This window comes from Auxenochlorella protothecoides, assembly GCF_000733215.1.
Source record: "Auxenochlorella protothecoides strain 0710 unplaced genomic scaffold scaffold22, whole genome shotgun sequence".
NCBI classification, from domain to species: domain Eukaryota; kingdom Viridiplantae; phylum Chlorophyta; class Trebouxiophyceae; order Chlorellales; family Chlorellaceae; genus Auxenochlorella; species Auxenochlorella protothecoides.
The window spans coordinates 30,870-58,689 of NW_011934209.1; the positions used below are offsets into that span (position 1 = coordinate 30,870).

Consider the following 27,820-nt stretch of genomic DNA (forward strand, 5'->3'; position numbering starts at 1 on the left):
CGCAATGGACTGGAACTTGGAGACCGCCATTGCCTTCAAAGCCGTTGCCTATCTTGATCGTTACCTTTCAAGAAGCTCTGTCTCCCGTTTGGCAAGGTGTGTGCGCATCCCGCGGGCAGGTCGGACCACCTGTTGGTGGCACACAAGCTTCTCACACACACACACACACACCCGACCTCCGACCCGCAGATTTCAGCTTGTCGGAATCGCCTGCTTGCGCACCGCTATGGGAGACATGAGACAGCCCACGGCACTTGTTACCGAGAAGCACATGGATGCTGCCACCTTTGCCTATCTGAGTGATGATACATATACCTCGCAGGAAGTAGAAGAGGAGACACAGGTCAGTGGTGAGAATGTACAGTGCAGAGCGCAGAACTGGTCGTGTCAGAGAGGGATCGATGCCGCTGCCGCCCGGCATACATGACCTCGCACAATCTACGCGCATCCCTGCTTTTCAGCACCGCGCGTTGGTGCTGACCTTTGTTGTCCAGTGGTCCAGTGCCAGATGCTCATACTCCTGCCAACTGCTCCTCCAACATTCGCTGCCCCTCTCACAGGCTGTGATGGCTCTTATCAACGACACGACCAAGGTCGCCCCCAACCCCAAGATGTTCCTGCGCACTTTCTGGTACCGTGCCATCTTCAAGGGCGTCGCCCGCGCCGACGACATGCACGTCTACATCCTAGCGAGGTATGTGGAGGCTCTTTGAGCTTGACTGCTGGTTGGGGGTGGGCTGTGTTCCTGCAGTGATCGTGACCAGCGATGCACGCCTCCCCACGTTGACTCGGCACTGTCGCTGCCATGGCGTCGCTCGTGTGGGACCAGTGCGGTGCCCCAAGATTTCACTCCGTCCCACCACCCCGCACCGCAGTTTCCTGCTCCAGCTCAGCCTGCTTGATCTTGAATGCAGCGCGTACAGCGCCTCCCTCCTTGGGGCCTCCGCCCTGAGCGTTGCCCTCCGCTTCTTCGGCAAGCCCGCCTGGCCTCTGAGCATGCAGCAGTACGCTGTGTACCGCGCGGACGAGTTGGAGCCGTGTGCCGCCCGCCTCGCCTTCCTCCAGTCCTCCTGTGTGAGTGAAAGTGTGATGCGTGGGGAGAGCGGCTGGGTTCAGGGTCACGACCTCCAGGAGGCAGGGCCTGCTCAGGATTGCAGAGCGACCCACAGCATACACTTCCGATGGGAGGATCCCAAGGCCGGTCAGCTTGCAGACTTGCAACCACCCTGACTGTGGCATGGCGACAGCGACTGTGCTCCTGTTGAGTCTACCAACAGGCACGCGTGCTTGTCGTCACTCCTAACACCCACCAACGCGCTTCAAAGCCTCCCTCCCCGCTCCCTGTTGCAGGAGTACATGCAGCTGCGCCAGAAATGGCTCACGTCCCATGAAAACCATGGCTATGAGGAGCACACCGATGAGTGGCTGCGTGCCCTGGCCGTCATGCGTGGCCCCTGTGCCCTGGAGTCAGTCCCGCCAGCTATCCCCGCCCAAGGCCTTTTTGCGGCGCTGGACATGGGGCCGACCCCCATGGAAGTGTGAGCCATGCCCCTTCTATTTCTGCCTCTCTCCAATCATGTGCTGCGCCCTCCCCCCTCCCTCCCCTTCCTTCCCCGTCCACCCCCCTGCCTAGCCCTGTAGCGATAGATCGGAGGCTGTGATGCCTCCATTTCCTTTGGGGTCTGGAGTTTTTCTGTCCACGAGCACAGGCCATGCCAGGATTCCCCCAAAGAAGTTGAAGGCCCTGTGAACTCTCTGCACCTGAAACGGAACATTTTAAGCACCTGAGGTAGTCAGTCACACAGCCAGTCAAGCAGACTTCTTCCGCCGTTTCCTGCCGCCCTCTGCCCGCGTCCGCAGGGGCTCCACAGCGACGGGCACAGGGGGGCGCTTGGGGGCCGCGCGCTGCTGGGGCGCCGGTGCGGTGTGCTCGGCCGGTATTCGCAACCGCAGTGCCGCAGGCCTCCTTGGGAGTGCCGGCTTGCCTTGCTTTTCATTTATCTTGGGTGAGGGCCCGGGTACTCTTGTAACGGCGGGACTCTTTGCCCCGCTGCCCCGGCCATCGCGGGTGGAAGCTTCGGCGCCCCTCGCCGGCAGGGTTACCCTCTCCCGCGCCTGCCGTTTCTCCTTTTCCTTGGGCAGGGGCCCCAGGAGGGCCGGGGGTTGGCGCCGCACCGGCTCCACCGCCACTCCCCTGCCCGGCGCGCTCAGCTCGGGGTCCACCGCCTCGTCCAGGAAGAAGTCGTCCCCCTCGCCCTCGCTGCCGGACGCGGCGGCGGCCAGCTCCGCGGGCGGCTCTGTCGGCGTGGGCGCCGCGCCCCGCCCCGCCCCGGCGCCCTGCATATGTTTCAGGGTCGCCGCCAGGCTGCGGCCCTCGTCCGCCTCGCCGACCAGCGCGGCGCGCGCGAGGTCGGCGGCCACCAGCGCCCGAAGGCGCGCACGCTCCGCCTGCACACGGGCCGCGTCCGCTTCCGTCTCCGGGTCCTTCAGCACCGACACGTACTTCTCGCCCTTGGGAAAGTGCAGCACGTATTGCAGGTCCCGGCGGGCCTGCTCCAGCTGGGCGGTCAGCGCTGTGGCGGCCTCGCCCGCCCCGCCAGCGGCCGCCAGCTGCTGTTCCAGCTGGCGCAGGCGCCGCTCCAGCTTCACACGCTCAAAGAAGTTGACCTTGTGGTAGCGCACCGCGTACTTGCGCTCCAGCTCCTCGCGTGAGTGAGCCGCGGCCGCGGCCCGCAGCTCTTCCAGCTTCTTCTCCTGCCGCGCGCGCAGTTTGGGGTCCACCTCGAACTGCATTGGAGGTTGGGGAGGAGAGGAGGGTCGGGGTGGCACCTGGGTGGAAGAAAGAGCTGATATTGATGCATGGGATGGCCTGGCCCCCACTTTCAGGTGTAGCACCCCAGCCCGGCCCAGACAAACCCACACCTTTGAGAGGAGCCGCTCCACTGATCGTATCTGGTTCTTGTAGCTCACTGTTGCTTTCCGCTTCGTCTTCGCCTGGCCGGGCCTCACCGAGCGCTGCGCCAGCACACTGGCCGCGACGCTGGGCTTCTTGTGGGCCTCGCCCCCCGCCATGGCACAGGGGAGCCCCGCCCCGTGCCCCAAGCTTCTAGGCTAATCTCAGATACGACAAGAGGAAATCGATATATGTACTTTTCAGTAGGATGCGCCCTGTCGCCTCTAAGCATGTGTTGGATACTATCACGCATGTCCACGCGCGTGTTTCGCATTCAGTCCAGCACGCGCCGCAGCGTGGTGGAATGATAGGCGGGCGTGCCTCCCTCCTCTCTTCCTTGTCATACGCCCGCGTCCCCCCATCGCTGCCCTCCCGGTCTCACGGTTACTATATGGGCCTGGGGTGCTGCTCCCTGCTCAGGCGTGTTAAAGCGCCCCAGCCCTCAGAAGAGGTGCACCTCCGCCATGCCCTCCCGCCGCTGCGGCGAGTACCAGACCACCAGGCGCGCCGCGCCCCCCGATCCCGGCAGCACGCAGTCCGCCCCCACCACCGTCTCCAGCCTGCTGGCGCGCACGCTCAGCGCGGTGGCCACCAGCCCGTGCACGGTGGAGCGCTCGCCCTCGTCGGCAGGGACGTAGGTGGGGTCCAGCGCGAAGCGCAGGTCGCACCTCGCGCGCAGCGGGCCCCACACCTGCTGCGCCAGCCCCGCGGACAGTGCGTGCCAGGTGCCGCGCCCCTCCAGCGCGAAGGCCGGGTGCCGGTCAGGGTTGGCGCAGGGGCCGAGGCCGGTCGACGCGCCGCCCGCCGTGCCGGCCCAGCCTCCTCCGACGGCAGTGTGGGCGTCGGGGGCGGCCGGCAGCGCGCCCAAAACATGCTGCGAGGTCAGGCCCACGTCCACTCGAAGCGCGGCGGCGGTGAAGTCCAGCCAACGCCGCCTGAACCGCCCCAGCTGCCCGCTGATGCCCGCCGACAGGAAGACGCGCAGCGACGTGTTCCTGCCAGGGAAGAGGGGGTGGGAGACATGCGGTTTGGTGCGGGAAGCCGTCTGCATCTTCACGTGCCAGGACAGCAGTAGCGGCCGCCGGGCGGACGCCAGACAGGTATGCGACGCCGGAGCTTCGTGCCACTATTGCGCCCAAGCTTTTGACGCAGGGCCTTTCCACACAGCGCCAAGCCTGCTGCAGCGTCGCCTGCACTTCCCTCTGCACTGCGCATGAGCTAGGTCCGCACCAATTCCAGGCCACCACGGGACAGACCTGAGGTAGGGCTCCCATGCGTCCCCGCCTCGCGCAGATGCCAGGCTGGCCGAGGAGGCTCGCCAGCCTGGCTGGCCCGCCGCCGGCGCGGCCGCAGCCTCGCCCACCTGCTGGCCTCGGCTGCGTGACAGCGGCAGGCCGGTGCTGCCGGGGAGGGGCACCCTTCCTAGGCAGCCTATGGCGCCGTTTAGCTTGAGGTGGGGGCCCGGCGTCAGCAGGCTGTGCGGCGCCTCCCCTGCCCGCCGGCCCGCGCCCGTGCCCCGGCCCAAGGCGTCCAGGTCCCAGGCCTCGGCGCCGCCGGCGCGGAGGTCGGCCAGCGCAGACTGTGCACGTCGCAGCGTGCCCAGCGCAGACAGGACCTGGGCGTTGAGCGCGTCCAGGGGGCTGGGCCTGGGCGCGGGGGAACTGTTTGAGGGGGCTGTGGTCGCCTCAGGCTCTAATCCCTGCTTGGAGATGATAAAGGCCTCAAGGGGGACGGGAGCGCCCGGAGACTGCGGGCCACCTGCGTTGACCGCGAGCATGGGAGCGGCCGGCTCGGCAACTGAATTCAATGCGGGCTGTGCAACATCCAGGCCCTTTGCGACTTCTCCCGCAAAGTCTCCGGCCTGGCCACTCGCAGAGGAATGTGCGGACTCTGAAACTGGTCTTGGAGGGTCAACCTCAAGAACCTGCACCACATCTTCTGCTCTGGACGAACATTCCATGCCCGTGGAGGTGCTCGCCTCAGGGCCGATCGCGCCACCCGCGTCTGACGCGGCGCCCGCGCGCTCCTTCCTCCCCCCTCGGAGTCCGGCGCGCCACAAGTACGCCTCGCCCTCCACGGCCACTGCGCCCTGCACATGCTGCGTGCTACGGAGCGGGCCGCTGCCGTCGCTGTCAGCAGGGGCCAGCGCCTGGAGGTGGGTGCATGAGTGATGTGTAAGGAGCGGTCGAGGATGAGTGGGTCTGCAGAGATGTATCCTTACCCTCCTCCCTTCCACCTCAACCTCACCACCGCACCTGGTGGAGGCCGATGCGGTACTGCATGCCGTCCCCCCGGTCCAAGGCGGAGGAGAGGTCCAGGGAGGCGGTGAGTGGCACGACACACGCGACCCCGGTGGCATCCACCACCTCCTGGCCGGACGCCAGGCTGGCGGTCAGTTCGTGCCCCGGCAGCGCCATGCGCAGCGTGCCCCGGGCCGCCGCCCCCTCGTCCCCGGGCGACGGGGCGGGCGGCGCGGCGCCCTGCAGCGCGGCGTCCAGCCGACGCTGCATCGGCCGCAGGTCTCGGGCCTCCATCAGCACGCTCAGCGTGAGGAAGCTGCGAAGGGGCGTGTGTGTGGGAGTGGGTGCGTCACCATTGCAACAGGCGTCGCTGAGCGCTGGTGAGAGTGGATCCCAAAGCAAGCATGCTCCTGTTCTGAATCTGCGACCAATTTCGGTCCAGGCCCTGAGCCACACACAACTCCTCCCACGGCCCCCTCCCATCCTCCCGTGCATCACCGTGCGATCTGGGAGTGGAGGCGCAGGCAGGCGGCGTAGTTCTGGGGGTCTTTCAGGGGACGCAGCATGGCTGGCCCGTCCAGGGCCGCCCCCTGGCGGAAGGCGCGCTGGGCGTGCATCCTGGAGCCCAGCGTGGCCCACCACGTCCGGCCCCCGATCCTGGCCAGCACCCTGTCGAGGATCTGCGGCAGGGGAGTGTGTACGTGCCAGGTCAGGCCAGGGAGAGCCATGCCCGGCGCACACAACCTGCTACAGGTGCCTGGGGTTGTGCCCACACAACCCAAGCGTGAGGCGAGGGCAACTTTGTCCTCATCGATTCGAAACTACACCCCACACCCAGACCCACCAGTCCACCACGATCGCCCAGGTAGGAGGGCAGGGCCAGGATGCCTAGGGCCTGGGCAGCGAGCAGCTGCTGGGTGCGGGAGAGGCCAGAGGGGGCCATGAGCCCCAGGGGCACGGGTTCGCATGGGTTGAGGACGGTCTTGCCATCGATGGACCGGGGCGAGGCCGCTTCCTGGCCCCAGAACTGGCTGCCCAGGGCAGCCCGGACCTCCTGCCGGGCCCGCAACTTCTCCGGCACCAGAGGCATGCCGGGGGCCGATCGATGTCAATCCCTCCCCCTTTCGGATCCAAAGAAAGCTCAGGGATTGACGCGAGGGCATGCACACCCGCGATTGCACAGAGGGATGTTCTGATGGCATCGGTGAGGCCGATCCTGGCCGTGGACTGATCCATGCGCGCATCTCATTGGGGTGGGGATCGAGAGTTTGGGTCAGCACGGCATCATTGCAAGTGCTTGGCATGGAAAGCAAGATGATCCGCAACGAACGTCCTGCAGAACGTGAGAGTATGATGCAGGCGTCAGAGTGATTGACAAAGTGTTTGGTAGGACTGGGTGGCCGAGCCAGCACTCCCACACCTTGTCATGTACATACCCATACTCGATGGCATACACCAACTTACGCAATGGTATAATACGAGTGATCGTAGCCCTCCTGCATCCGCAACTCCAGCGCCAGCTTATCACCAGCAGCCTCCTGGAAAACCTCTGGCTGCAGCTGCTTGTTCAGGAAATCGTCCCCAGTTCCTGCAAGAAAATGGGTTGCAAGGGGGTGGGTTATTCGTGCACTGTGGTGGTACTCTGCAAGGTTCCAACACCAGAAACACTCAGAATAGACCTTGGATGGCCATAAACTCCAGCCAACCCCCACGCTCCACATCATCCTCCAGCAGCACCCACCCTGATCGATGAGGATGGCCTGCTTGCGCCCAGAGTAGTCCTTCACCAGCTCCGTGGCATCATACTGCAAGCATGAGGTGGCCAAAAGAAGATCTTATACCAATTGGACCATCAACACACATCTATATCCGGACGCAGACGCATGTGAGTGCTTGGGGCCTCAGGTTCAGCTGTCGGGCCAGGGCAAGGGACATGATTCCCCGACCAGACCCTACCTGTGCCCAAGCTTCCTTGTCGTCCCCAAGGTACCCCTTGAAAGCCTTCTGGCCCCAGGGTACTGCAGAAGGGTTCACAATGGGCGCAAATGCGCTGACAGACCTAAACGACCCCGGGTTCTTCAGGGCCATGATGAGCGCGCCGTGGCCCCCCATGGAATGACCCATGATGGAGGACTGCAGGGTGATTATGATGAGAGGACTTAATTTGGTGCAGGAATAGCTTCAGAATTACCTAGAATTGTGAAAGAATGAATGCTGACATGACCAGTCTCCACCACTCGAGGTGCGCACGGCACAGGGCAATTTACGCACGCCTTCCAGGCAGGGCATGTCAAACCCACTGTCCCACGCTGTGGACCCCCTGGTAGACGCCCTTGCCTTTGTTAAGTCCAGACCCTTGATGTCGCCGAGGACTTGGGGAAGCTCCTGGAGGACGTAGTCGTACATCCTGTACCGCTTCCACTGCTCCTGAGTTGCATTCAGGTAGAATCCCGCCCCCGTGCCAAAGTCATAGGCGTCGTCCTCCCCTGGGATTCCCAGGCCCCGCGGGGATGTGTCAGGCGCCACCAGCGCCAGGCCCAGCTCGGCAGCCTTGCGCTGGGCACCCGACTTTTGCATGACATTGTCATCTGTGCAGGTCAGGCCGCTGAGGTAGTACACAACCTTGGGAAAGGGGCGGGGCGGGGAGGGACATTGACGGTTTGAGATAAAAGTAGAGGGTTGATAATTTTCGCTGAAGCTCTGAGCGAGCAAGTTCGAGGGCAGCAGCCAATCTTGCCTCTTCGCAGGGTGCAGACTCACCGGCACCGCCTTCTGGGTGGCTGCAGGAGGTAGATAGACCGAGAAGGTCATCTTGCAGCCCAGCACTTTGCTCTCATGGGTGAATTTGTTGACAAACCCTCCAAACAACTGCGAGTGGCATGTGACGGAATTTGAGCATCAATGCTGGGCGCAAAGGCGCAGCGGCAGGGGGAGGACTCCGACAAAGCCCCGCGCACCTTATTGCACTGAACCTGGGAAGCCATGATCAAGTAATCAAAGCGACTGTGTGATAAAATCGATGTCAAGCGGGAACGACTTTTTCGCGAATAGTTATTCCCGACATTGGCGCATGTCTGTAATGTGAACCCTACGAGTTGTGCCCAGATCGGTACCGTGCTTTGCGGTACCCCCGCGCATTCAAAAATTCGACACCCAGACCAGATCGTCAGGACGCGCAAGCGCACCAATCAGGGCGCACCGCTGTGTACAAAAGATAGAGCACGGCAGATATCCTGCGTCGCTCAACCCAAAGGTCGCATTCCAGCTCTCCGGGCGAGGACTGGACCGGCTGCAGTCTCGTCGCTATGGTGGACTTCGCAAGGGACAAAGGCGAGTGCAAGAGTGAGGGACTGGAAGTAGGGGATACGATCTGCCCCCGAGTAGCTTAATCATTCTTTTCCACCTCGACCGCCATCGCAGAGACGCTGGTCGATTTCCTGGAGAACTACAGCGGCACGGAGAAGGATGGGGAGGGCCATGTTTGGACCAATGCCTTCAAATACTGCAACCAGCTGGTAAGGCTGTGAATTCAACTCAAGGGCGCTAGGATGAATTCGAATGAATTGAATGCGCTGGTGCACATGCAGAGGTATAGATCCTGACACTGGAGAGCAGTATGGGCACCCACCACCCCCAAACATCTTCCCGCACACACCACAGCAAGCCATCGTGAATCGCGAGCGCGCCACTCTGGAGGTGGACCTGGATGACGTGGCTTCCTACGTCAAGGACGGCGACCTGGTGCACCGAATGGAGACCAACACCCAGCAGTACCTGTCCCTGCTGGCCTCTGCTGCCGACGAGGCCATGCCCGCCCCCACCAGGTCCGACCTCCCCGACGACATCTTCGACATCCTGCTCGACCAGGTTTGAGACGGGGATGGAGAGAGGGGATTATTTGGAGGGGAAGGGGCCCTGGCGGTGGGCGTCAATGCCCCTGTGCACTTCCTGCCGGGGCAGTCTGCGCTGACGTTGAGCTCACGAGGAGGTAGGACGAATGTTCTGTACGACTAATTCCTGCCTGGATCCACATGCCATGCCCCAGTTGTACACACAAGGCCAGGTACCTTTCCTCACACCCACACCCTCTTGTCTCCTCCTACCGCACAGCGGCGGCGCGCAGAGGAGCTGACCCGGGCCCAAATGGAGGTCGACGGCCGCACGGGGCAGTCGGACCCCAACTTTGCGCTCCCCGCCGCGCTGACGAGGCGCTTCGAGGTCTGCATCCGGCCACGCTCCACCACGGAGCATGCCCGCCTGCGCCAGGTGGGCGCCGCCCAGATCGGGCACCTGGTCACCTTCCGCGGCATCGTGACGCAGGTCACCGACGTCAGGCCACTGCTCACCATCGCCACCTACCTGGATGACCAGACCGGGTTCGAGATCTACCAGGAGGTGGGCGTTTTCTTTTACCTGTTTTTTTGGGGGGGGGGGGTTGATTCTTGTAGGGGATCGGTGCTGGGCGTTTGCGGTGGCTGGGAGGGAAGCGGTCGTGGGAGGGCAGTGGTCGTGGGAGGGCACTGACAGTGCGAGGGCAGGCGCAGGGTGGACGGGATCATCATGGCCTACCTTGCTGCGGGGAGGGGTAGTCGCCGCTGCTGATTGCAGCGCAGGCAATCCTCTGCATGAACAGCCATGCCGCCGGACCAGCGCTGCTCTGCGGCCGCATGCCACGCACACTTTGCACTCTTGCGGGCACTTCCCATCACGGCTGTGAAGTGGCTGACGCCTGCCCCTCCCAACCAATCCCCCAGGTGACGGGCAAGACGTTCACCCCCTTGGCGGAGGCCCCCGCGGCGGTCAAGGCCATGAACGGCGGGAAGAGCGAGCTGCACCTGCAGACGCGCGGGTCCAAGTTCGTGCGGTACCAGGAGTGCAAGGTGCAGGAGCTGCCGGAGGAGGTGCCGCAGGGCTCCACGCCACGCACGCTGACCGTGCAGCTGCGGGACGCGCTGACGAGGCGCGTGAAGGCCGGCGACGCGGTCACCGTGTCAGGCATCTTCCTGCCTGAGCCGTACGCGGGCCCGCGCTCCGCCATGCGCGCCACCCTACTCACCGCCACCTACGTCCAGGCCATGGCCGTCACCCAGAACAAGCAGAGCTACCAGGTTGGTGATTTATGGGGGACACGGAGGGGGAGGGGCGCTGCAGTCTCCAGGACCCCGTGATGAAGCACGCCCCCTCTCCCCCTCGGCGCCACCCCGCAAACACAGTCCCCCATCCCCAAACAACCACCCCAGGACATGCGGCTGGACGGGGAGACGCGGGCCGCGATCGAGGCGCTGACGGCGGAGGGCGACGTGTACGGGCGCCTGGCCTCCAGCATCGCGCCCGAGATCTGGGGCCACGAGGACGTGAAGCGCGTGCTGCTGCTGTGCATGGTGGGCGGCGTCAGCCGCCAGCTGCCCGACGGCATGAAGCTGCGCGGCGACGTGCACGCCTGCCTGATGGGCGACCCCGGGGTGGCCAAGTCCCAGCTCCTGCGCTATGTCTGCCACGTCAGCCCGCGTGCGGTGTACACCACGGGCAAGGGCTCCTCCGGCGTGGGCCTGACCGCGGCGGTCATGCGCGACCCCACCACCGGCGAGATGGTGCTGGAGGGCGGCGCGCTGGTCATGGCCGACCGCGGCATCTGCTGCATCGACGAGTTCGACAAGATGGAGGAGGGCGACCGCACCGCCATCCACGAGGTCATGGAGCAGCAGAGCGTGTCCATCGCCAAGGCGGGCATCGCCACCACGCTGAACACGCGCACCACGCTGCTGGCCGCCGCCAACCCGGCCTTTGGCCGCTACGACGTGCGCCGCTCGCCGGCGGAGAACATCAACCTCCCCGCGGCCCTGCTCTCCCGCTTCGACGTCCTCTGGCTCATCCTCGACCGGCCGGGGCTGGACGCCGACCTGGCCCTGGCGCAGCACGTGCTGACCGTGCACCGGGAGGGCGCGCCCCCCGCGACCACGGGCCCCGCCCCACTGCCCGCGCCCCTGCTCCGCGCCTACATCGCCGCCGCCAAGAGCCACGAGCCCGTGGTCCCCGCGGGCCTCACCGACTACCTGGCCGCCGTGTACGCCGAGATGAGGAGGCGAGTTGCTGCCCATGGCGTGGGGGCGGGAGGAGGGGGAGGAGCATGCTGGGGAAGGAGCTGGGGCTCCTGTGGTGCGACTGCTGCTGCTGACAGTGTGAGGCTGCCCCCCTGTCGCCCCGAGGGGTGCTGCAGCCAACCAAACTCAACACCCACCCACCGTCCACACCGCAATGGCAGCGAGGAGGCGGCCGCCGAGATCCCGCACACCTACACCACGGCACGCACCCTGCTCTCCATCCTGCGCCTGTCGCAGGCGCTGGCGCGCCTGCGCTTTGCAGACTCCGTGGAGCAGGTGTGGGAGGGAAGGGGAAGTGGAGGAAGGGGGGGGGGTAGGGATGGGAGGGGAAGAAGCAGGCTTGGAGGAATGGGCTGGTCATTGGGGCGGCAGGGACGGTGTCCCAATCTTATGAGAAAGGGTGGTGCAGGCGTCGGCGCAGTCACAGCCCCGCTTGCCAGATCATTTCGTCTGTTTTGAGCGGGTCTCACATGCGCTCAGTGCCCTCAGCACCCACCCCTCACCCGCCGATGACCGGCCCTCGACTCCCCTCTTTCCACGCCCACAACCCTCAAAGAGCGACGTGGACGAGTCGCTGCGTCTGCTCAAGATGTCCAAGGCCTCGCTGTACGATGACGGCGGGCGGGAACGCGCCGTGGACCCCGTCTCCGCGGTCTTCTCCCGCATCAGGCAGCACGCCGAGCGGACGCGGGCCACCACCCTGAGCTGGGCCCAGCTCCTGGACCTCCTGGGCACCTCCTTCAAGGTGTGCTTTAGGGGGAGGGGGGCATTGTAGCGGGGGGGAGGGGGGGGGGGGGGCAGTGTTTAGGGGGGGAGGGCCAAGTGTTCGGGTGGGTGGGCTGCGGGGAGGGGCGTGAGGGTGCGGAGAGCGCTGCGGGGGAGGGTGTGGGTTCTACCGTGGGCGCCGGACTGCCCCGGCAACTGGCGTGCTCGGGGGGTGCATCGCCCAAACACACTGATCCAGCCAGCCACATTCCGATTTTCTTCCCTCCCCCGACCCATTACCTCTCTGCAGCCCGAGCACATCCGGCAGTGCCTGGTGGACTACGCCTCCATCAACGTGTGGCAGCTGGAGGGCGCAGAGGGCGATGCCCCCACCATCTACCTGGCGCCCGCATGAGCCGGGGCTCAAATGCGAGGGAGGGGCGCCCAGTCCACATGCCGTATGTCCCCTGCGCCAGCTTTCCTCACCCCCCTTGCCACCGATCCTGCCCTGACCCGCCACCCTGACCCACCCATCGCACTCTGACAGGAGATCTGTACACCATACTGCCGCTCCACGGCGAAAATTTAAGGCTCTCATGCACACGAGGGTGCCGGGCGTGACATGTGCCGAGGGAGACCAACAGCATGCAAAAGAAAAAAGAGAAACGCGCAAACGATGGCGACCAGGCCGGCCCTGTGGAGTGGTGCTCTCGTGCATTGCTGTTGGTCACATATAGGAGACAGTGCGGCTGCTACAAGGGGGGTGATGGGGGACAGGGCGTGAAGTATCACTGCGGCGCGGCGCTCTGTGAGCGGGTGCCGTATCGATGCCGAGCGCCTGACAGCCGGCAGCTCATGCTGCTGGGCGCCGGGCTGGCCACCTCCTCCTGCTCATGCGGGTGCTGCGAGTGCGAGGCGCCTCGTTGTGCCACACTACATACGGGTGGACGAAAGGGTGGAGGTTGGATGAGGGTCAGAAAGGGCTCCAGCACACAGGAGTGGTGTTGCTCAAGCTCACCCGCCTTGCGCCGCGCTCTCAGGCCATGCAGGGAACATCAGCCGCACTGCGAGCCGACCTTGGATGGCCCCTTGCTCATCTTTGCCAGGGTGCACATCAGCCAAAGCGACCCAAAAACAACACAGCATCTTCTTTCCCAACAATAAACACTGCACCTATTTGTGGAGAAGGTGGCGGACAGGGATCGGAAGGAGGCGGTGGCCAGCTGCTCCGTCAGCGTGTGCGGTGCGTTGGCGCTCAACGCCGCCCCCTCTCCCAGCCCAGCCCCTGGTCTGAGCGCAGAGCTGGCGGGGGAACAGTGCGGCCCCCGACCGGCCAACGCCACGCCGGCCGACGCACCGCCGCCGGAGTCCCCACCGGTACCCTCGCCCCCGCCTCGCTCCGTGGAGGAGGAGGCGCTGCCGCTGCGCCCTGCAAGCAGGGCGTAGAGCGGGGCCGGCAGGGAAGGGGCGGAGGGCACGCGCGGCAGCGGCGCGGCGTCGCGCCGCTCGCGCGGCCTGGCCGCCGTGCCTGGCCCCTCTGCGTGGCGCTGCCCCGCCACGCCCGGCAGCGCGTCCACGGCGGCGGCGGCGCGGCGGCCCAGCGCGCGGCGGCGCCCGGGCGGCGCCATCTCCAGGCTGGCGCGGCAGAGCGGGCAGGTGAAGTCGCCGCCGCGCGCCTGCTGCAGCCATGCGCGCAGGCAGCCCAGGTGGAAGGCGTGGCCGCAGGGCAGCGCGCGCGCGGAGGCCAGGCGCTCCATGCAGATGGCGCAGTCGCGCCCCGCCAGGCACTCACGCGGGAGGGGCGGGAAGCTGTGCTGCAGCTGGTGCGTCAGGCGGCGGTACCGCGCATACCCGCGCACCCGGCGCAGCGTGCCCATCACTAGGTACCGCACGTCCAGGAAGAGCACGGCGTCGATGAGCTGGAGGCGGAAGCCGTGCAGCCACCAGAGGTGGCAGTAGTGGCCCAGGGTCAGCGCGTGCAGCACCAGGTCCACGCCCACCTCCACGTGGTAGAGGAAGGGGCCGCGCCCCTCCCAGCCCGTCGCTGGGTCGGCGCCGGCGGCCTCGGCGCGCTGCGCCTTCCAGCGCTCCACGGCGTGCACGCCGTACTTGAGCACGGCATGGGCGGCCTCGATGGCCACGCAGACCGCATCGAAGAGCCAGAGCAGGGCGTGGGACAGCGCGGCGCTGGGGCGGCTGGGGTCGGCGGCGGCGGCGTAGGAAGCCACCCAGGACCCGGCCTGGCCCAGGATGCCCACCAGCAGCACCAGGCAGCGCGCGTGCTGCAGCGGCGTGGCGCGGGGGGAGGACAACAACGCCTCGCAGCGGTCGCGGGCCAGGCCCACAAAGGCGCGGAAGAAGGCCATGACCGAGAACCAGAGCAGCCAGGTACCCAGCTCGTGCGGCTCCGGGTCCACCACCGCGCCTGCGACAGGGAGGGGGGAGGCATGGTGAGGCCACAAGGTTGAGTGTGTGTCCAGATACTGGTCATTTGGGTCCTTGGGAAGTCGGCCCAAGCTGCTGCAGTGGAAGGCAGGATTGTCACGCTGCTCGACAAGCACTGCAGGCCAGGATTCTCCACACCCCTTCTGAGTCAACAACACCGTGCGCCTGCTGCCGCACCCACAGTCAACTCACCCAGGAAGACGACCTTGAGCATGACAAACTTGAGCATGCGCTCCGCCAGTTTTGTCGTCTCCAGGATGGTCAGCTGACCCAGGAAGAGGGCCTGCAGGTGGGATGGACAGGGATGTAAATTTGGGGCTGGGAGTGCTGAGGTCAACCCCTAGCTCAAAGGGACCTTGCCCAATAATCTAGGGAGAGCGTCCGCCCCATTTGGGACCACAGAGCCAAGGTGCCTCATGATGCCTGAAATGAAGTAACTTTGCTATGACCAAACCAAACCCCACCGCATACCTTTGTGACCAGGGCACCCAGTGCATAGGTGGAGAGGAAGAGGCTGCAGAGGAAAAAAAGCCCCAGCTGGCTCTGCAGCACGTCCTCCAACACCTCGCTCGATCGTGCCCGGGCCTCGTCAAACGCCACACCGGGGTCGGTGCTGCAGGGGTACATTGTGAGGGGAAGTTCGATCAATAATAGCAGGATGGATTACGGAACCGAAGTAGCTGGCCAACCCCAGAGCCCACTCAAGTGCATTGACACACCACCATCGCCTCTCACCCCTCTTGCCAGGCCCTGCTCAGCGTGTCTGCCGCCAAGCTGGCCGACTGCTGACCCGCTCCGCCCCCGATGGTGCCCAGTTGGTACCACAGGCCCGACCCGGACGCCAGGAAGACAGACATGATGATCATCCATGGCTGCACGGCCTGACGAGAGGCCAGCTCCGGCGGCATGGGCGTACGCGAAGCGGTAGTGGGTTTCGGAGAGCGACCAAGCCACCAAGGTTGAACGACTGCTTGCGGGCGGCCACAGCTCGGTGCGCCACGGCGGTCGTCGTCGGCACCGGAATTCGAAGCGCACGTGAGCTACGCTCCTTAACGCGTCAAAGTAAGCGTGCCCGTCTACAGCGCCTTCTTCAACTCAGTCCTGGTGTAGCCTGGTGCATTATACCGAGAAATGCGGAGAATGATGATCCAAGAAGGCGGAGGAAACGCACCGGGAGTGGGCTTTGAGAATACTCCTCGCAGGCCTCGGTAATCGCAGAGGCTCGGCAGGGGTCCGGGCCCAGCATTCACCCACAAAGTAGGCTTGGTTAATCTCTCGATGATGTCGTTGGGTGTTGGAACGTTAAAGGAGTACGTCGTGGTCCTCCTCCCCCGGGTGAGAAAATCAGGCTGACGTGGCAAAACTGCCCGACACTTTACAAGGGTTTCGGCGACCACTAATGGATTGTGTCCAAGATTGGTGTCATCTGCCAGGGCGAATTCGATGTTTGCAAATCTCACAATGTTGTAATATTCAGGTGTACCTGAACAGATCACCCCCAGTGGATTGAGCTTACCTGTTGACGCTGGGCACAGTAACTGCCAGACATGGCAGGAGATGGAAGCAGGAGACTGGAATCCATTGAGTCTGCAGCTTTGAGCTCACTGCACGTGCCTCATTGGTCCGAGTGCTTGCCCTGGTCGCAGAACGTCAGCAGTACAGATGGCTTCTTCTGCACATGTGTAGTTGTGAGCTCCAACAATGTTCATTGGCTGCTTGGCATCTTGCTTTATTTGAATCCATAGGGAGTTATTGTTTTGAATGTCACTTGTTGCTCTGGTCGCCAGGACTGCAAATATTCTGCCGCGCCATGTGGGGGGGCCCCCCGTCTCCACCCCCTGCCCCGCTGTCCTCGATGGGATTAGATTCGGGGGTTTCCTTTCTTGTACTCCAATCTTGTCGAGTTGTTTCCATCGATCCTCTCGCATCCGATTTCATCGCTGCATTGGAAAATATATATGTTGATTTAATTTACCAATTCTCGACTGAGGCTGGTCCCAAAGCATTGCTCTGAGAACGGGACCCACCGCGAGTGCCATGCTCACCAGCCTGCGCGCCCCCTGTCCTCGCGGTGCCTGCTTCCAACCCAGCAAGAGGCCCCTCACCCACCTCAAATGTCGACAGAGCTGCGTCGCCCCGCTCTGCGCAGCCCCAGGTCGCCCCGGCCCGGCTAACACCGCCCGCACCCTGGTGGACCTGACCTCCCACGGCACCTTGGCCACCCTGCTCCCGGACGGCACCCCCCTGGGCACCGCCACGAGCTACGTTCTGGACGGCACGGGACAGCCCATCCTGCGCCTGAGGGCCCACGCCGTGCACACCGACAACCTCCGGGCCAACCCTGCCACCAGCCTCTTCGTGCACCCCGCCAACCCCCCCGCCCGCGCCCTGGCCCGACTCACCCTCCTGGGCCACGCCGAGGCCGTGCCCGAGAATCTGCTCCCCGCCGTGGCCGAGGTGCACGCCACCCTGGCGGCGGGCGGGCAGGGCGTGGACGCACCCAGCCCCTCCGACGTCTACATGCGCCTTCATGTCACCTCCTGCTTCCTGGTGGACCAGCTGGGAGGGGGGTCCGCCGCGCAGCGCCTCACCAGGGAGGAGTACCTGGGCGGGGTGCCAGACGCCCTGCGTGGCCCTGCCGCCGGCCTGGTGACCTACATGAATGCCTCCAGGACCGAGGACCTGCTCAACCTCGGGTGAGGGCTGGAGTCGGGCAGGCCTGGAGCTGTTCGGCCAGACTGAGTAGCAGGCTGCCCCAATGGAGTTTTTGATGCAATGGGCAGGACCATTCCACGCGATTCATAATTGTGAAGGTTCATGCATCAGCATTCCAAATCCCCCAATCTCTCGATCGCTGCAGGGCTGATGCGATGGGCTGCAGCCCCGATGATCTTGCCACGGTGGAGCTCGTCTGGCTGGACAGCCTGGGGTTCTACATTCGGACCGTACCCCTGCTGCCCCCCAACGAGCCTCAGACCCTGCGCCTCACCTTCCTGAGGCCTGTGTCGGATGAGAGGGAGGCCAGGTCGGCGCTGACGATGATGGCACAGGTGAGAATGGGGTGGTGTGGTGTGGTGCTGGTGTGGATTGACGAGGAGGCAGTGGTGCAGGACCTGCAGACTTGGAACTCAAGTGCATCTTTAGTGGGGGCTTGCAGAGTGATTCACTGAGGCACACTGTGCTCACTCTTGACAAGTGCATCCTATGTGTCTCCCGCAGGAGTCGTGGGAGAGGAGGCGGCCATACAACCCCGTCATGGTTACCACCTGAAAGCTCCAATCTCAAACAAAATCCACCATGGGGCATGCCAAGTCCTTGGCTGTAGCATGCCTTGCATCCAGGGCCAGTCCACCCAGCCCTGTCATGCGCCTGAGAATGAGGCGCAAAACCGCTGCGGGAAATGTACCGTCTCTGCATCTCCAGGGCGGCATGTTGGGTTCCCACTGACGGGCAGGACCCCAGCGTATCTTGTAATCGAGCTGGACACAGAACGAGAGCCAAGCAAAGCAGGGAGGTATACAAGTATCAGTTCATGGCGCTGCAGCAGTGCATTGGGCGGCGTCCAAGGCTCAAGCAACTAGCGTGATGCAGGGTGCAAACGGTGTTTACTCTGGGTGCCAGGCATGACCATTTCATTCCAAGTTCCCATCAGGCCTGGGCTGCATCCTCCTTCTTGAGGTCGCCAAGCTGGGAGATGAGGTCGGGCAGCTGCCAAGCAGCTGCCACATCGTGCTCCCCACTGCTCAGTCTCCTTAGGGCGGTGAGGTGTGCCACCGTGCCCATGTGTGCCGCCAGATCGGCGGCCAGGCTCCTGACGTAGGTTCCCTTGCTGCAGCTCACGACAAAGTCCACGCCCTGCGGGTCTTCGGCAGACCTCTGCAGTCTCAGGCTGTGCACTGCAACGAGGTTGTACAGGGAGGTGTCAGAGTGAACGGGCGGCGATGGCCACAGACAGCTCGCCCCTTGCGTCACCAGATGAATCGGCTATACTACGCCTGTTGATGAAGGTGGGTGTCAGAATCTATCCAAGGCCATGGTCCACCCTCGAACCGCCATTCCCACCTGTGATGCGCCTGGACTTTCTCTCCACCTCCAGCCCCTTGCGAGCAGAGTCATACAGCCGCTGCCCGTCGACGGAGATGGCAGAGTACATGGGCGGTATCTGCTCCTGCTCCCCCAGGAAAGCCTCGGCTGCCGCCTCCAGACTGGCCTCTGCGCAAGGAGAGGGGATGCTGCGCCTGAGGCATGGACATGGCTGAGGTGGCAAGCCTGCTGCCCCCCCCCCCAAAAAATAGCACCCACACCTGTGACGTGCTGCCAGGGCTTTGTCTCGTGCACAGGGGTCTCGGCATCCAGGCTGGGGGTGCCCTCACCCAGCCTCATCGTACCGCTGTACCGCTTGCTCGCGGCCATCAGGCTCTCCACCAGCTTTGTGGCCCGGCCAACACACACAACCAGCAGCCCTGTGGCCATGGGATCCAGGGTGCCAGCATGCCCCACCTTTTTGGAGAAAGGATGAAGGTTAGGGAGTGGTGATGGTGCTGTGTAGGTGCTGAATAGGTATCAAGGGAGGTGCTTGCCCGTACAATTCACTGCCAGTGCTGCAAGGGGCCTGCTCTCAGCACCTTGATGGTCCGTGCCTTCTTGTCCAGTGTTCTGGACAGGGCGAAGCGGAGCTTGGCGCACACATCAAAAGACGTCCATCCTTGAGGCTTGTCGATCAGCACGACAGCACTTTCCCAGGCAGCAATCCCCGGTGGCAGAGAGGGGGGGGGGATGGATGTGTGGGGAGGTAGCTGACGAGGCTGCGATGCTGGGACGCTGTTTTGAGCTAGGGAGGAACTCATGGCATGTAGCCGAAGCTTGCTCCGTGCCATAGGGATTGGCTGAGAGGCGGAGGCTTCCAGGGAGATCCCATGATGGTGGAAACAAGGTCCAGGTGCGGCCAGAGATGTCAACCCCAATGAGCCTCGCAGGGAGCCTGTGGAGCTTGAATGTAAGCATCACATTCTAAACTATGTATTGTGAAGATTGATTCAGCGGGTTAATGGTCCGCGTGGCCCACCTGCATGGACGGCATGATGGAGTCGAAGGCTGGGCCTGGCCAGCATGCAGGCCACAGCCGAGGACCCAGGCACACCCAGGAACTCGATGTTACGCAGCAATCAGATACTCGAAATCTAAATATGCTTGTATTCGTATCTCTGTCACTTGTGTTTGCAGCTCCAGCTGCGGATAGCTTGGCTTAGACACCTAGTGACGTGGCATTGAGGCCACAACCTCCTTCGGATACGAACATCGCATGTTGTATATACACACAGGAGGGTCGGCCACTCTGTAATCTATGTTCACGATACACTCAGACCTCCCTTTCGACTGATCTGCCAATTGTACCGTCCCTGCCTCAGTTGCTGGCTGTCTGGAAATTTTCCAGTGGCATACCCCAGGGGCCGGGGCTCCCGACCTCGACGAATCAGGATGGGCATTGCGCATGTAGAGTGAGCCCACCTCCATGCAGACATCGATTATGTGACAGCCGTGTCTCGCGTTGGGATGAGCGCACCAGCGTTGAGTCCTCACGACATTCGCCAGCATCACAGACAAGCCCAGGTACCTATATTGCTGGCTTCTGTGGCTGGGTACACCTACTCCCGACCACCTCAGTCATGTCATTTCCCGTCATCTGCTGCAGAGAGCCGTCAGACTTGCGTTGAATGATGTCAACAGATATATGGACACATGGAAGGTGCGACGCATGTATACTGCTAGGGAATGTGCCAACGAGCTTGCTTGATGTGGCACCTGTATGGTTCTCTATCTGCAGCAATCCAAGGTTACTTCCAGCCTTGCTTGCAGGCTGCAATCAGCAGAGGGAGGGCATGTGCCCTGGCACTGAGCAATGCGCTCCTCACAGAAAGGTGAGTGTGCTGGCCTATGTCGGTGAGTATCATTGCAAGGCATGTGCTTGCCAACGTCCCCCCGCAAACGTGCCAATACATGCACCAAGCAAATCCTCCTGTCGTCCATGCCGCCACAGACATCTGGCGGTGCTGCCCCTAGGGGAGTTGTACAGGGAGATGCCGGACTTGAGGGCAGCAGCAACTGGTAAGCTCGTCGCCCGACAGGCGCAACAGTTGGAAGGCCTCTCCGCAGCCACCCAGGAGCTTGCCGATCTGGCGGAAAGCTTCAGGTAAGACGTGTTTGTTGAGCTGTAAAGACTCGGTACAAGCTGGAAAGCTGCTTCGCAAGGAGCTCTTTTTTCAACAGGATGGTTCATCAGCTGTCCAGGGGGGTACCCCTACATGACCTCCCTTCTCACATGCTCGCTCGATACAACACTGCAGGACCTGCACGACGCCTGTGCGTGAGCTCGTGGAGTGGCAGCAGGCGTTCCCCCGTCTTGCACTGGCACCTGTGTTCAAGACCAGTTCCCTGACCGAACTATGTAAGGGGATTCCTGGTTGACGGTTGTTTGGTGTTGGTTCTAGTTGTGACAGCGTACGGGTAGCGACAGGCTGTGAGATGTCAGACTTTGAACATTTCAAACAACCCGAAACCCATGCCCGGTGCCCTTCATTCGCAGGTGGACTGCTGGAGAAGGCCTGCACTGCTCACCTCGTGGAGCTGCCCATCAAGCAGGGCATCCTGCGTGAGTTTGAAGCGCTGGCGGGGCAGTTGGGTCAGGAGGACGTGTTGACAACAAGCCTGCCACCCTTGGCAGCAGATGCAGCAAAAGCTTTGAGCACGGCAGCCCTGGAGGCTCGGGGCCAGTGCCTGGTGGCTGCCTGGATGATGTCGCTCATGGCCGACGAGGACGCTCTGGCAGCCGACCTGGCCGCCGTCACCGCTGACATGGCGGGGTGCTGAGCGGGGCATGCATTATGTTGCCCGTATCACACACCGCACCCTCCATTCCCCCATCTTGCTGACCCGCTTGACGTGCCTGGGAGAGTGTGAAACACGGGCATGATACATGCTCGCACGCCCAAGCACCAGTTCACTCCGCTCCTCCGTCAGGCCCCGGCCCCCGGCATGAGACCGTCCAGGGTCTGCACGCCCGGCGCCGCCTCCACGCTGTGCACGCTGCGCCCCTCCTCGCCCCACAGCGCCTCCAGGTCGTAGGCGCGCCGCGCGCCCTCCAGCATGAGGTGCACGATCACCCGCCCGCCGTCCACCAGCAGCCACTCGGCGCCGTGGCCGCCCTCCACCCGGCACCCCGGCGGCGCACACCCCGCCCCCCGCGCCCCCCCTCTCCAGCCAGTCCACCACGGCCTCGGCCTGGCCCCGCAGCTGGGCGGGGGATCGGCCAGTGGCCACCACCATGGCGTCGGCCACGGCGCAGCGCCCCGCCACGTCCAGCACCACCACGTTCGAGGCGTGGGCGGCGGCCAGCGCGGCGGCCAGCGCCAGGGGGTCCGGCCTGAAGGACGGCAGGTGGGCGGTGGAGGGCCTGGGCCGGTGCGGGACCTTGGCGGCCACGCCGAAGCGCCTGCAAAGGGCAGGGACCAGAGGCACTGAGGCGGGGGCCATGGTGAGGACAGTGGCAGGGCGGGGCGGGCGATCGCCCGGCAGGGTTGTCCCTGGGAGAGGCCCGCTCATCCAACCCCCTCCCCGACCACGCACCCCGCGGGGGTGCTGGCGAGGGGTGCCGAGGGCATGGCCTCGGGTGGAGTCTGGGCCAGCCCGCCGCTCTCCTGCTGGAGCATGTGCACGAGGCGCTGCGTCAGCACGTCCTTGGTCCCCGCCGGGTCCCCGCCCACGGCATCCAGGCTGGCGCGGAGGTCGGCCACGCGGAGGCGGCCGATGGTGCCCAGCGACAGGGTGTCCTTGCATGGGAGGCCACGATCAGCCAGCACCGCCGCAAGGTGGGCATGCAGGGGCCGCTCCGATCCTTGGCTGGATGGGGGGAGGATGAGGACGTGGGAGCAGTGGAGTACAAACCGTGTGATGTGCGGCAACAGGGAGTAATGGGAATGCGTACTTTCCCTTGCAGGCCGCGCTCCCGGTACCCAGGTCCTTACCTAGAGTATGCGCTCGCCCGTACGATCGCATCGTGTAGCGCAGGGTTCAGGCGTGCGACGCTTCGAAGGTCGGTGGGCAGGTGCACGACATTCAAGTCCCGCTCGCCCTGGACCTCCTCCACGATCCCCGCGCTGGAGAATGCAGCATTGATCCTTAGAGATTCAAAAAGTCTGTTTGGATGTGTTGTACCGACCGAAGCGCTAGAACGCAGGCCCAAAGCGCAGGCCTGCGCCACCAGGCGTCTGAGCATGAGCGTGCCCAGCCTGGAGCAAGTCGCTGTCGCTCAGGAAACTCTTTATCTATATGCAATCAAGAATGTCATTTACATTGGATAAATGCTGGAAAGGTCATGCACTGGTCTCACAAAGTCACCATTCCGACTCGGCGTTCAACATTGCGTCGGAATCGGCAGGGCGCGCAAAAATGCTGGGCTTAGCAGGATCTCTGAGGTTGGTCGTCCAAAAGCATTCGTGCATGACGGCACAGCATTGAGACCAGATGTACTGCCATGGGAGCGTCCAGGAGTAAGCTCGCCTACGCTCCAGAGGACACAGAGGTCGAGCAGATCACCACCGTCTTCGCCCCGACATCTTGCGCGACACCTGCCACCGACCCACTCCTGTCCCAGCTCCAGAGCTTGGAGCATGTGAGCGCGGGATGCGGTGGTTAAGATCGAGATCAATCAACCTTCCAAGGATCGCCGATGTCTCCCCCCCTAGTTTCCCATGAGCATCCGAATTGTTCCCCACTACCTCAACCTTCACTCTCCCGCAGTCCCTGCCCATCATCCCCTCCAGCCTCAAGGTCGACTGGCGGGAGATCCAGCGGTACACCATCCAGCCCGTGGCTGATGGGCTGGGCAGCGTGCACGCACTCATCGAAACCTACCTGAAGGTGGTTGCTTGCTTGGATGGGGGCACGACGTTGTGTCATGCACAAAATCATCCGTCTCCCTGACAGCGATTTTCTACTGCACCGAATCGCCTGACCTTTATGCCATGCGCCTGCCCATGCCCACCCCCTTGATTGCAGAGAACCCCGTCGGCCAACCTCGCCGAGGACGAGGTGAGGAGTGCCCTTTGCTTACTATGCTATCACATAGACTGGACGGATGTGGGGGGGGTAATAACATGGCCCCTAACCTCGCCACATGGTCTCGGACCCAACCACCAAAAACTCCCCCCCACTCACCCCAGGAAGCCACGCGCGCGGCGATCCTGGCCGAGCTGCGCGCCTTTGTGCACGAGATGCGCGCCCCCGGCCCCGACACCGATGCGCTACTGGAGAAGCTGGAGGGTGCGGTGCGTGGCCTGTACGCCAGCGTGCACAGCGTGCAGCGCATGGAGCCCCCTGTCGTGGCCGACAGTGGCGTGCGGGTCGCCTGACTGGGAGTGTTCGTGGGGTTTCCGCCCCTGTTTCGCACATCCTAGGCCCCAACTCCGTCGTGCGCCACCAGCCTTGCGACAATACTCGCGCTTACACACACATGGTGGATGGCAGGGCATGCGGGTGGGGATGCCTCGCACGTCTCCTGGGCGCGGCCAAGACAAGGGAGGAGCGCGCGCACCATCATCAGACCGGGAGGGTGGGGTGGGGTGCCCATGGTGCCAGGAACGCTGAGGGGCCGCCCCATGCTTCGGCGCCCGCCTCCGCCCCTCCAACCCCCCATCCCCCCGGGCACGCCTGCCCTACGCGTCCTGCACCACGGCGTGCACGGCCTCGGCCAGGTCGCTGTCGGACGCGCGCACCGCCAGCTTCATGGCGACGTTGCGCTGGCGGTCCAGGCCCAGGGCCAGGCGCACGGCCAGCAGGCCGCCGTCGGGCAGCGCCCCCGCCAGGAGCAGCGCGTGGCTGCGCGCGCCCGGGGGCACGGCGTCGGAGCCGTCGACGGGCGCGAAGCCGTTGAAGAGCTCGCCTAGCGCGCGCGCGGCGTCGGCCAGCGACTCGCGCGCGCCCAGCGCGTAGTCGTCTACGCGCTCGCTGTCCTCCGGCAGCGAGTCCCAGAGCGCGCGGAAGCCGGCGGGCGCGGGCGCGCCGGCCACGAAGCAGCCCAGGCCCAGCTCCAGGTCCTCCAGGCTGTACTCGTCCTCGTACCCCTCCTCCTCCGGCTCCCCCAGCCCCGGGTCGATCTCCTTGACCACGAAGCGCAGGGTGCAGCCCAGGCGCGTGGCGGGCAGCGCCGCGCCGGGCGGCCGGCGCAGCACCGCGTAAGCGGTGCCCGGCACGTCGTGCGGCGCGGAGGCCAGGGGCAGGCTGGCCTCCAGCTGCCAACCCTCCTCCAGGCCCAGGTCCACGCTCACACCCTCCAGCACCTGCTCCGCCACGGTGTTGACCACGGTGAAGGCCAGCACCACGCGGTCGGCCAGCACGTGGGCCACCGCATCCACCTTGTACTCCGTCTCCTCCTCCGTCAGCTGGCGCACGGTGGGGTGGTGGGCAGTGAAGCGGGGGTTCAGGAGAGGGGGGTGGGGTGAGGGGGTGGTAACGCATGCTCAGGCATTGTGAGACAATGAGTGCCACCAGCCCAGCGCGTGGTGGGCAGGGACCGGCGCAGCTTCCCCACTGCAAGACTCGCTCTCGGCCCCGACCTGCCCCGCTCATGACCCCCCCCGCCTCCTTCCAACCTCCTGGCCCCCCCAGAATAATAGAAAACAAAGAAAAAAACACTTGCACACCTGAATGGGAGCGGAGGTCTTGAACACCGGCCCCAGCGCGGCCAGCTGCGGCACGGAGGCCAGGGCGGGGGCAGGGGCGCGGGCCTGCGCCGCGGCAGCCCCGCCCGCGGTGGCGGCGGCCAGGCCCTGCGCCTTGGCGCGCGGCGCGCGCGGCGCCGGCGCCGCGGCGCGGACGCTGCCCAGGTCGAAGGCGGCCTCCGTGGCGCCCGCGGCCAGGTACTCGCGCAGCGCGGCCTCCAGCGCGCGCGGCTCCGGCATCGGCGGCGGCGTGGCGGGGGGCGCCGGGGGCGGGGACTCCGCGCCCCGGGGCCCGCGGCCCTCGCCGGCGTCCTTGGCGCCCGGCGACGCACCACCCTCGTCCCCGGCCTCCCCCAGCAGCCCCTCCAGGCGCGCCAGGTAGAGCGTGGCGCGGTCGCGGACCTCGTCGTCGGCGTCGTGCAGCGCGCGGCGCATCAGCACCGCGACGCGGCGGCGCAGCTCGGGGCGCGCGACGCCAAAGGCGCACAGCGCGGCCAGCGCCGCGCCGCGCACCGTCGCGTTCTCCAGCGCCACGCGGTTGTAGATGACGCGGACGAAGCGCGCGGGGTCGGGGGCGGTGGGCCCCTCCCGCCCCAGCAGGTGCAGGATCTGGACCGAGAGCGAGGTGAACTCGCAGTCCTCGATGAACTCGGCCAGCTGGGCCAGGCCCGCCTCGCGCGCCTCCGGGATCTCCGCCACCAGGCGCGTCAGCGCGGCGGCCACCGCGCGCTTGAACGCGTGCCCGCCGTCCTCGCGAAGCGCTGCGGCCAGGAAAGCCATCAGCCCGCGGTGCTTGGCCGGGAACTTGAGGCAGAGCGCGGTGATGGCCTCCACCACCACCACCTTGAACTCGTCCCCGATCTCGCCCATGAACCCGCCAATCTGCTTCAGCAGGCGGTCGATGGAGGACTCGTTGCTGGTCTTGAGCAGCGTGGTGATGGCCAGCGTGGCCACCGAGCGGTTGGGGTCGGAGATGAGGCCCTCCATGTCGATGTTGCAGTTGGTCACCGCCAGCGGGTGGGCCATGGCCACGCGGTTCAGCGTGCGCACCGCCGCGAAGCGCAGCACCGGCTTGGCCGAGGACAGGAAGAGCTGCAGCACGGTGACCGCGGGGGTGAGCTCGCGCGCGGTCACGTCCCGCAGCGCGCAGATGGCGCGCGCCGCCTCAAAGATCACCACCTCCGACTTGTGCCGCAGGCACGACTCCAGGTAGTCGAAGAAGGGGCGCGGCGCGCCGCCCGCTCCTGGAGAGCTGTCCACCACCACCTGCGCTACGTAACGCACCAGCAGGCACTGCGCCATGGGCGAGCGCGACACGCCGTTGCCCCCCCGCGTCAGCTGCGTCACCAGCTTGTTCACCGCCAGCCTGTCTGCGGCGCGCAGCGCGTGCGTCAGCGCCACCGCATGGTAGGTCACCTGTGTGTGTGTTTTGTGTGTGTGGTGGGGGGGGGGGGTGGATGGTGGTGGGAGTTTGAGGGAGGAGAAGGGGATGTAGTAAGTACTCGGGGGGGTGCGTCTCGGGTTGTGAGGTGGACAACGAGAAACACCCTCTGAGGGCAGAGCCATTGATGACAACAAAGGCGACCAAATGGGACTGTTGCCCTGTGGTGGCATCCCTTCTACTCCCCCCACACACACATCACTCACCATGGGCTGGCGCGAGGCCATGGCCTCCCCGATCTCGCTGGTCCAGCGCTTGATGACGTCGGCGCCGGAGCGGGACAGCAGGGTGGCCCCCGCCAGCACGGCCGTGGCCACAACCGCCGACTTGTCCACCACCGCCTGCTTCAGGTAGCGCTCGATCTGGAGGAGCATGGTGGGGTCGATGATGCGGCACAGCACGCGGATGGCGTTGGCGCGATACAGCTCGTTGCTGGAGTTCATGTCCTTCATCAAGGAGGAGGTGATGATGATGACCTCGTCGCTGGCGGGGATGACCTCCTTGATCACCAGGTACACCATGCGCCGCAGGTGCACGTCCTTGTGCTGGAACAGCTTGGTCACTGCGAAGAAGACGTCAGACGCCTCCGTCTGGGAGGGAGGGGGTGAGGAAGGCAGGGGAGGAGGTTGCGGGTGGGGGGTAGACAGTGGGAGGCTGTGTGCGCACATACAGTGATAGGTGGGCGGCAGATTCAGGCAGCAGGGAGTGAGGTCCAGGACAAACGTGACCAGAGGTGAAGCAGCCCTGCTCCGTAACGCCACGCTGCGCTCTGGCCGGGCTGCAGGCGCCTGATCCACCCTCCTTGCACCCAGGGCGAGTATATCTAGGCCCCCCCAACCCCTCCAGGCCAGGGTGTCCGGCACAGGCCCCAGCACCCGTACCTTGGTCAGGCTCTCGCCCTGCGTGAGCAGATACAGCAGCTTGGTGATGACCTGCTGACACCTTCGCGGATCTGCGTGCGCCTCGTTGAACACGCGGGCCTCCTGGAGCACGGCCCCCTTCTCGATCCCGTAGAAGGGGGAGTACTCCACTGCGGGGAGCGCGGGGGGCGAGATCCATCAGGCACAGCCATCGGAGCACAAGCAGGCGGAGCCGATATCGCGTGCGCACTCACATTCGTCATCCCGATCCTCGTCCTTCTTCCCATCGCCCGAGCGGAGGGGCTCCATGTGGTTTTGGGCTGTCGCAGCCATCCTGCCGAGTCCTCGAGCCCCCTGATC

General features: G+C 64.7%; 12 protein-coding genes across 12 annotated transcripts; 5 read left to right on the forward strand and 7 right to left on the reverse strand.

The window, feature by feature from the left end:
- Positions 1-4: 4 nt before the first annotated feature.
- F751_2266 (Cyclin-A1-3) lies at positions 5-1,542 on the forward strand (the record flags this gene model as incomplete). The annotated part of the gene is made up of 5 exons (XM_011399134.1): positions 5-96; positions 190-343; positions 561-694; positions 876-1,074; positions 1,351-1,542. The coding sequence occupies 5 exons, from the start codon at positions 5-7 to the stop codon at positions 1,540-1,542; spliced, it is 771 nt and encodes a 256-aa protein (XP_011397436.1).
- A 267-nt stretch (positions 1,543-1,809) lies between these two features.
- F751_2267 (rRNA-processing protein EFG1) lies at positions 1,810-3,072 on the reverse strand (the record flags this gene model as incomplete). The annotated part of the gene is made up of 3 exons (XM_011399135.1): positions 1,810-2,295; positions 2,392-2,787; positions 2,923-3,072. The coding sequence occupies 3 exons, from the start codon at positions 3,070-3,072 to the stop codon at positions 1,810-1,812; spliced, it is 1,032 nt and encodes a 343-aa protein (XP_011397437.1).
- A 323-nt stretch (positions 3,073-3,395) lies between these two features.
- F751_2268 (hypothetical protein) lies at positions 3,396-6,283 on the reverse strand (the record flags this gene model as incomplete). Its single annotated transcript, XM_011399136.1, has 5 exons — positions 3,396-3,948; positions 5,011-5,102; positions 5,209-5,338; positions 5,692-5,873; positions 6,038-6,283. 5 exons carry the CDS (start codon positions 6,281-6,283, stop codon positions 3,396-3,398), a joined length of 1,203 nt encoding a protein of 400 aa, XP_011397438.1.
- A 370-nt stretch (positions 6,284-6,653) lies between these two features.
- F751_2269 (S-formylglutathione hydrolase) lies at positions 6,654-8,177 on the reverse strand (the record flags this gene model as incomplete). Its single annotated transcript, XM_011399137.1, has 6 exons — positions 6,654-6,781; positions 6,935-6,998; positions 7,150-7,326; positions 7,567-7,815; positions 7,954-8,061; positions 8,151-8,177. The coding sequence occupies 6 exons, from the start codon at positions 8,175-8,177 to the stop codon at positions 6,654-6,656; spliced, it is 753 nt and encodes a 250-aa protein (XP_011397439.1).
- A 321-nt stretch (positions 8,178-8,498) lies between these two features.
- F751_2270 (Protein PROLIFERA) lies at positions 8,499-12,414 on the forward strand (the record flags this gene model as incomplete). Its single annotated transcript, XM_011399138.1, has 9 exons — positions 8,499-8,535; positions 8,614-8,708; positions 8,854-9,060; positions 9,304-9,588; positions 9,948-10,301; positions 10,434-11,257; positions 11,456-11,570; positions 11,851-12,039; positions 12,310-12,414. 9 exons carry the CDS (start codon positions 8,499-8,501, stop codon positions 12,412-12,414), a joined length of 2,211 nt encoding a protein of 736 aa, XP_011397440.1.
- A 373-nt stretch (positions 12,415-12,787) lies between these two features.
- Positions 12,788-15,352, reverse strand: F751_2271 (E3 ubiquitin protein ligase RIN2; the record flags this gene model as incomplete). The annotated part of the gene is made up of 6 exons (XM_011399139.1): positions 12,788-12,932; positions 13,173-13,428; positions 13,792-14,424; positions 14,637-14,727; positions 14,916-15,057; positions 15,180-15,352. The coding sequence occupies 6 exons, from the start codon at positions 15,350-15,352 to the stop codon at positions 12,788-12,790; spliced, it is 1,440 nt and encodes a 479-aa protein (XP_011397441.1).
- A 1,129-nt stretch (positions 15,353-16,481) lies between these two features.
- On the forward strand, positions 16,482-17,714 carry F751_2272 (hypothetical protein; the record flags this gene model as incomplete). Its single annotated transcript, XM_011399140.1, has 3 exons — positions 16,482-17,140; positions 17,305-17,494; positions 17,664-17,714. 3 exons carry the CDS (start codon positions 16,482-16,484, stop codon positions 17,712-17,714), a joined length of 900 nt encoding a protein of 299 aa, XP_011397442.1.
- A 378-nt stretch (positions 17,715-18,092) lies between these two features.
- F751_2273 (tRNA pseudouridine synthase B) lies at positions 18,093-18,917 on the reverse strand (the record flags this gene model as incomplete). The annotated part of the gene is made up of 3 exons (XM_011399141.1): positions 18,093-18,340; positions 18,507-18,656; positions 18,749-18,917. The coding sequence occupies 3 exons, from the start codon at positions 18,915-18,917 to the stop codon at positions 18,093-18,095; spliced, it is 567 nt and encodes a 188-aa protein (XP_011397443.1).
- A 2,086-nt stretch (positions 18,918-21,003) lies between these two features.
- F751_2274 (hypothetical protein) lies at positions 21,004-21,311 on the forward strand (the record flags this gene model as incomplete). The annotated part of the gene is given in 2 exon segments (XM_011399142.1): positions 21,004-21,010; positions 21,028-21,311. 2 exon segments carry the CDS (start codon positions 21,004-21,006, stop codon positions 21,309-21,311), a joined length of 291 nt encoding a protein of 96 aa, XP_011397444.1.
- A 146-nt stretch (positions 21,312-21,457) lies between these two features.
- On the reverse strand, positions 21,458-22,496 carry F751_2275 (Ribosomal silencing factor RsfS; the record flags this gene model as incomplete). The annotated part of the gene is made up of 4 exons (XM_011399143.1): positions 21,458-21,646; positions 21,711-21,933; positions 22,068-22,335; positions 22,466-22,496. The coding sequence occupies 4 exons, from the start codon at positions 22,494-22,496 to the stop codon at positions 21,458-21,460; spliced, it is 711 nt and encodes a 236-aa protein (XP_011397445.1).
- Positions 22,497-22,974: 478 nt separating this feature from the next.
- On the forward strand, positions 22,975-23,851 carry F751_2276 (hypothetical protein; the record flags this gene model as incomplete). Its single annotated transcript, XM_011399144.1, has 4 exons — positions 22,975-23,112; positions 23,241-23,360; positions 23,499-23,531; positions 23,663-23,851. 4 exons carry the CDS (start codon positions 22,975-22,977, stop codon positions 23,849-23,851), a joined length of 480 nt encoding a protein of 159 aa, XP_011397446.1.
- A 303-nt stretch (positions 23,852-24,154) lies between these two features.
- F751_2277 (Coatomer subunit gamma) lies at positions 24,155-27,793 on the reverse strand (the record flags this gene model as incomplete). The annotated part of the gene is made up of 7 exons (XM_011399145.1): positions 24,155-24,598; positions 24,767-24,880; positions 25,709-26,362; positions 26,444-26,575; positions 26,807-27,190; positions 27,482-27,630; positions 27,715-27,793. 7 exons carry the CDS (start codon positions 27,791-27,793, stop codon positions 24,155-24,157), a joined length of 1,956 nt encoding a protein of 651 aa, XP_011397447.1.
- Between the last annotated feature and the right edge of the window lie 27 nt (positions 27,794-27,820).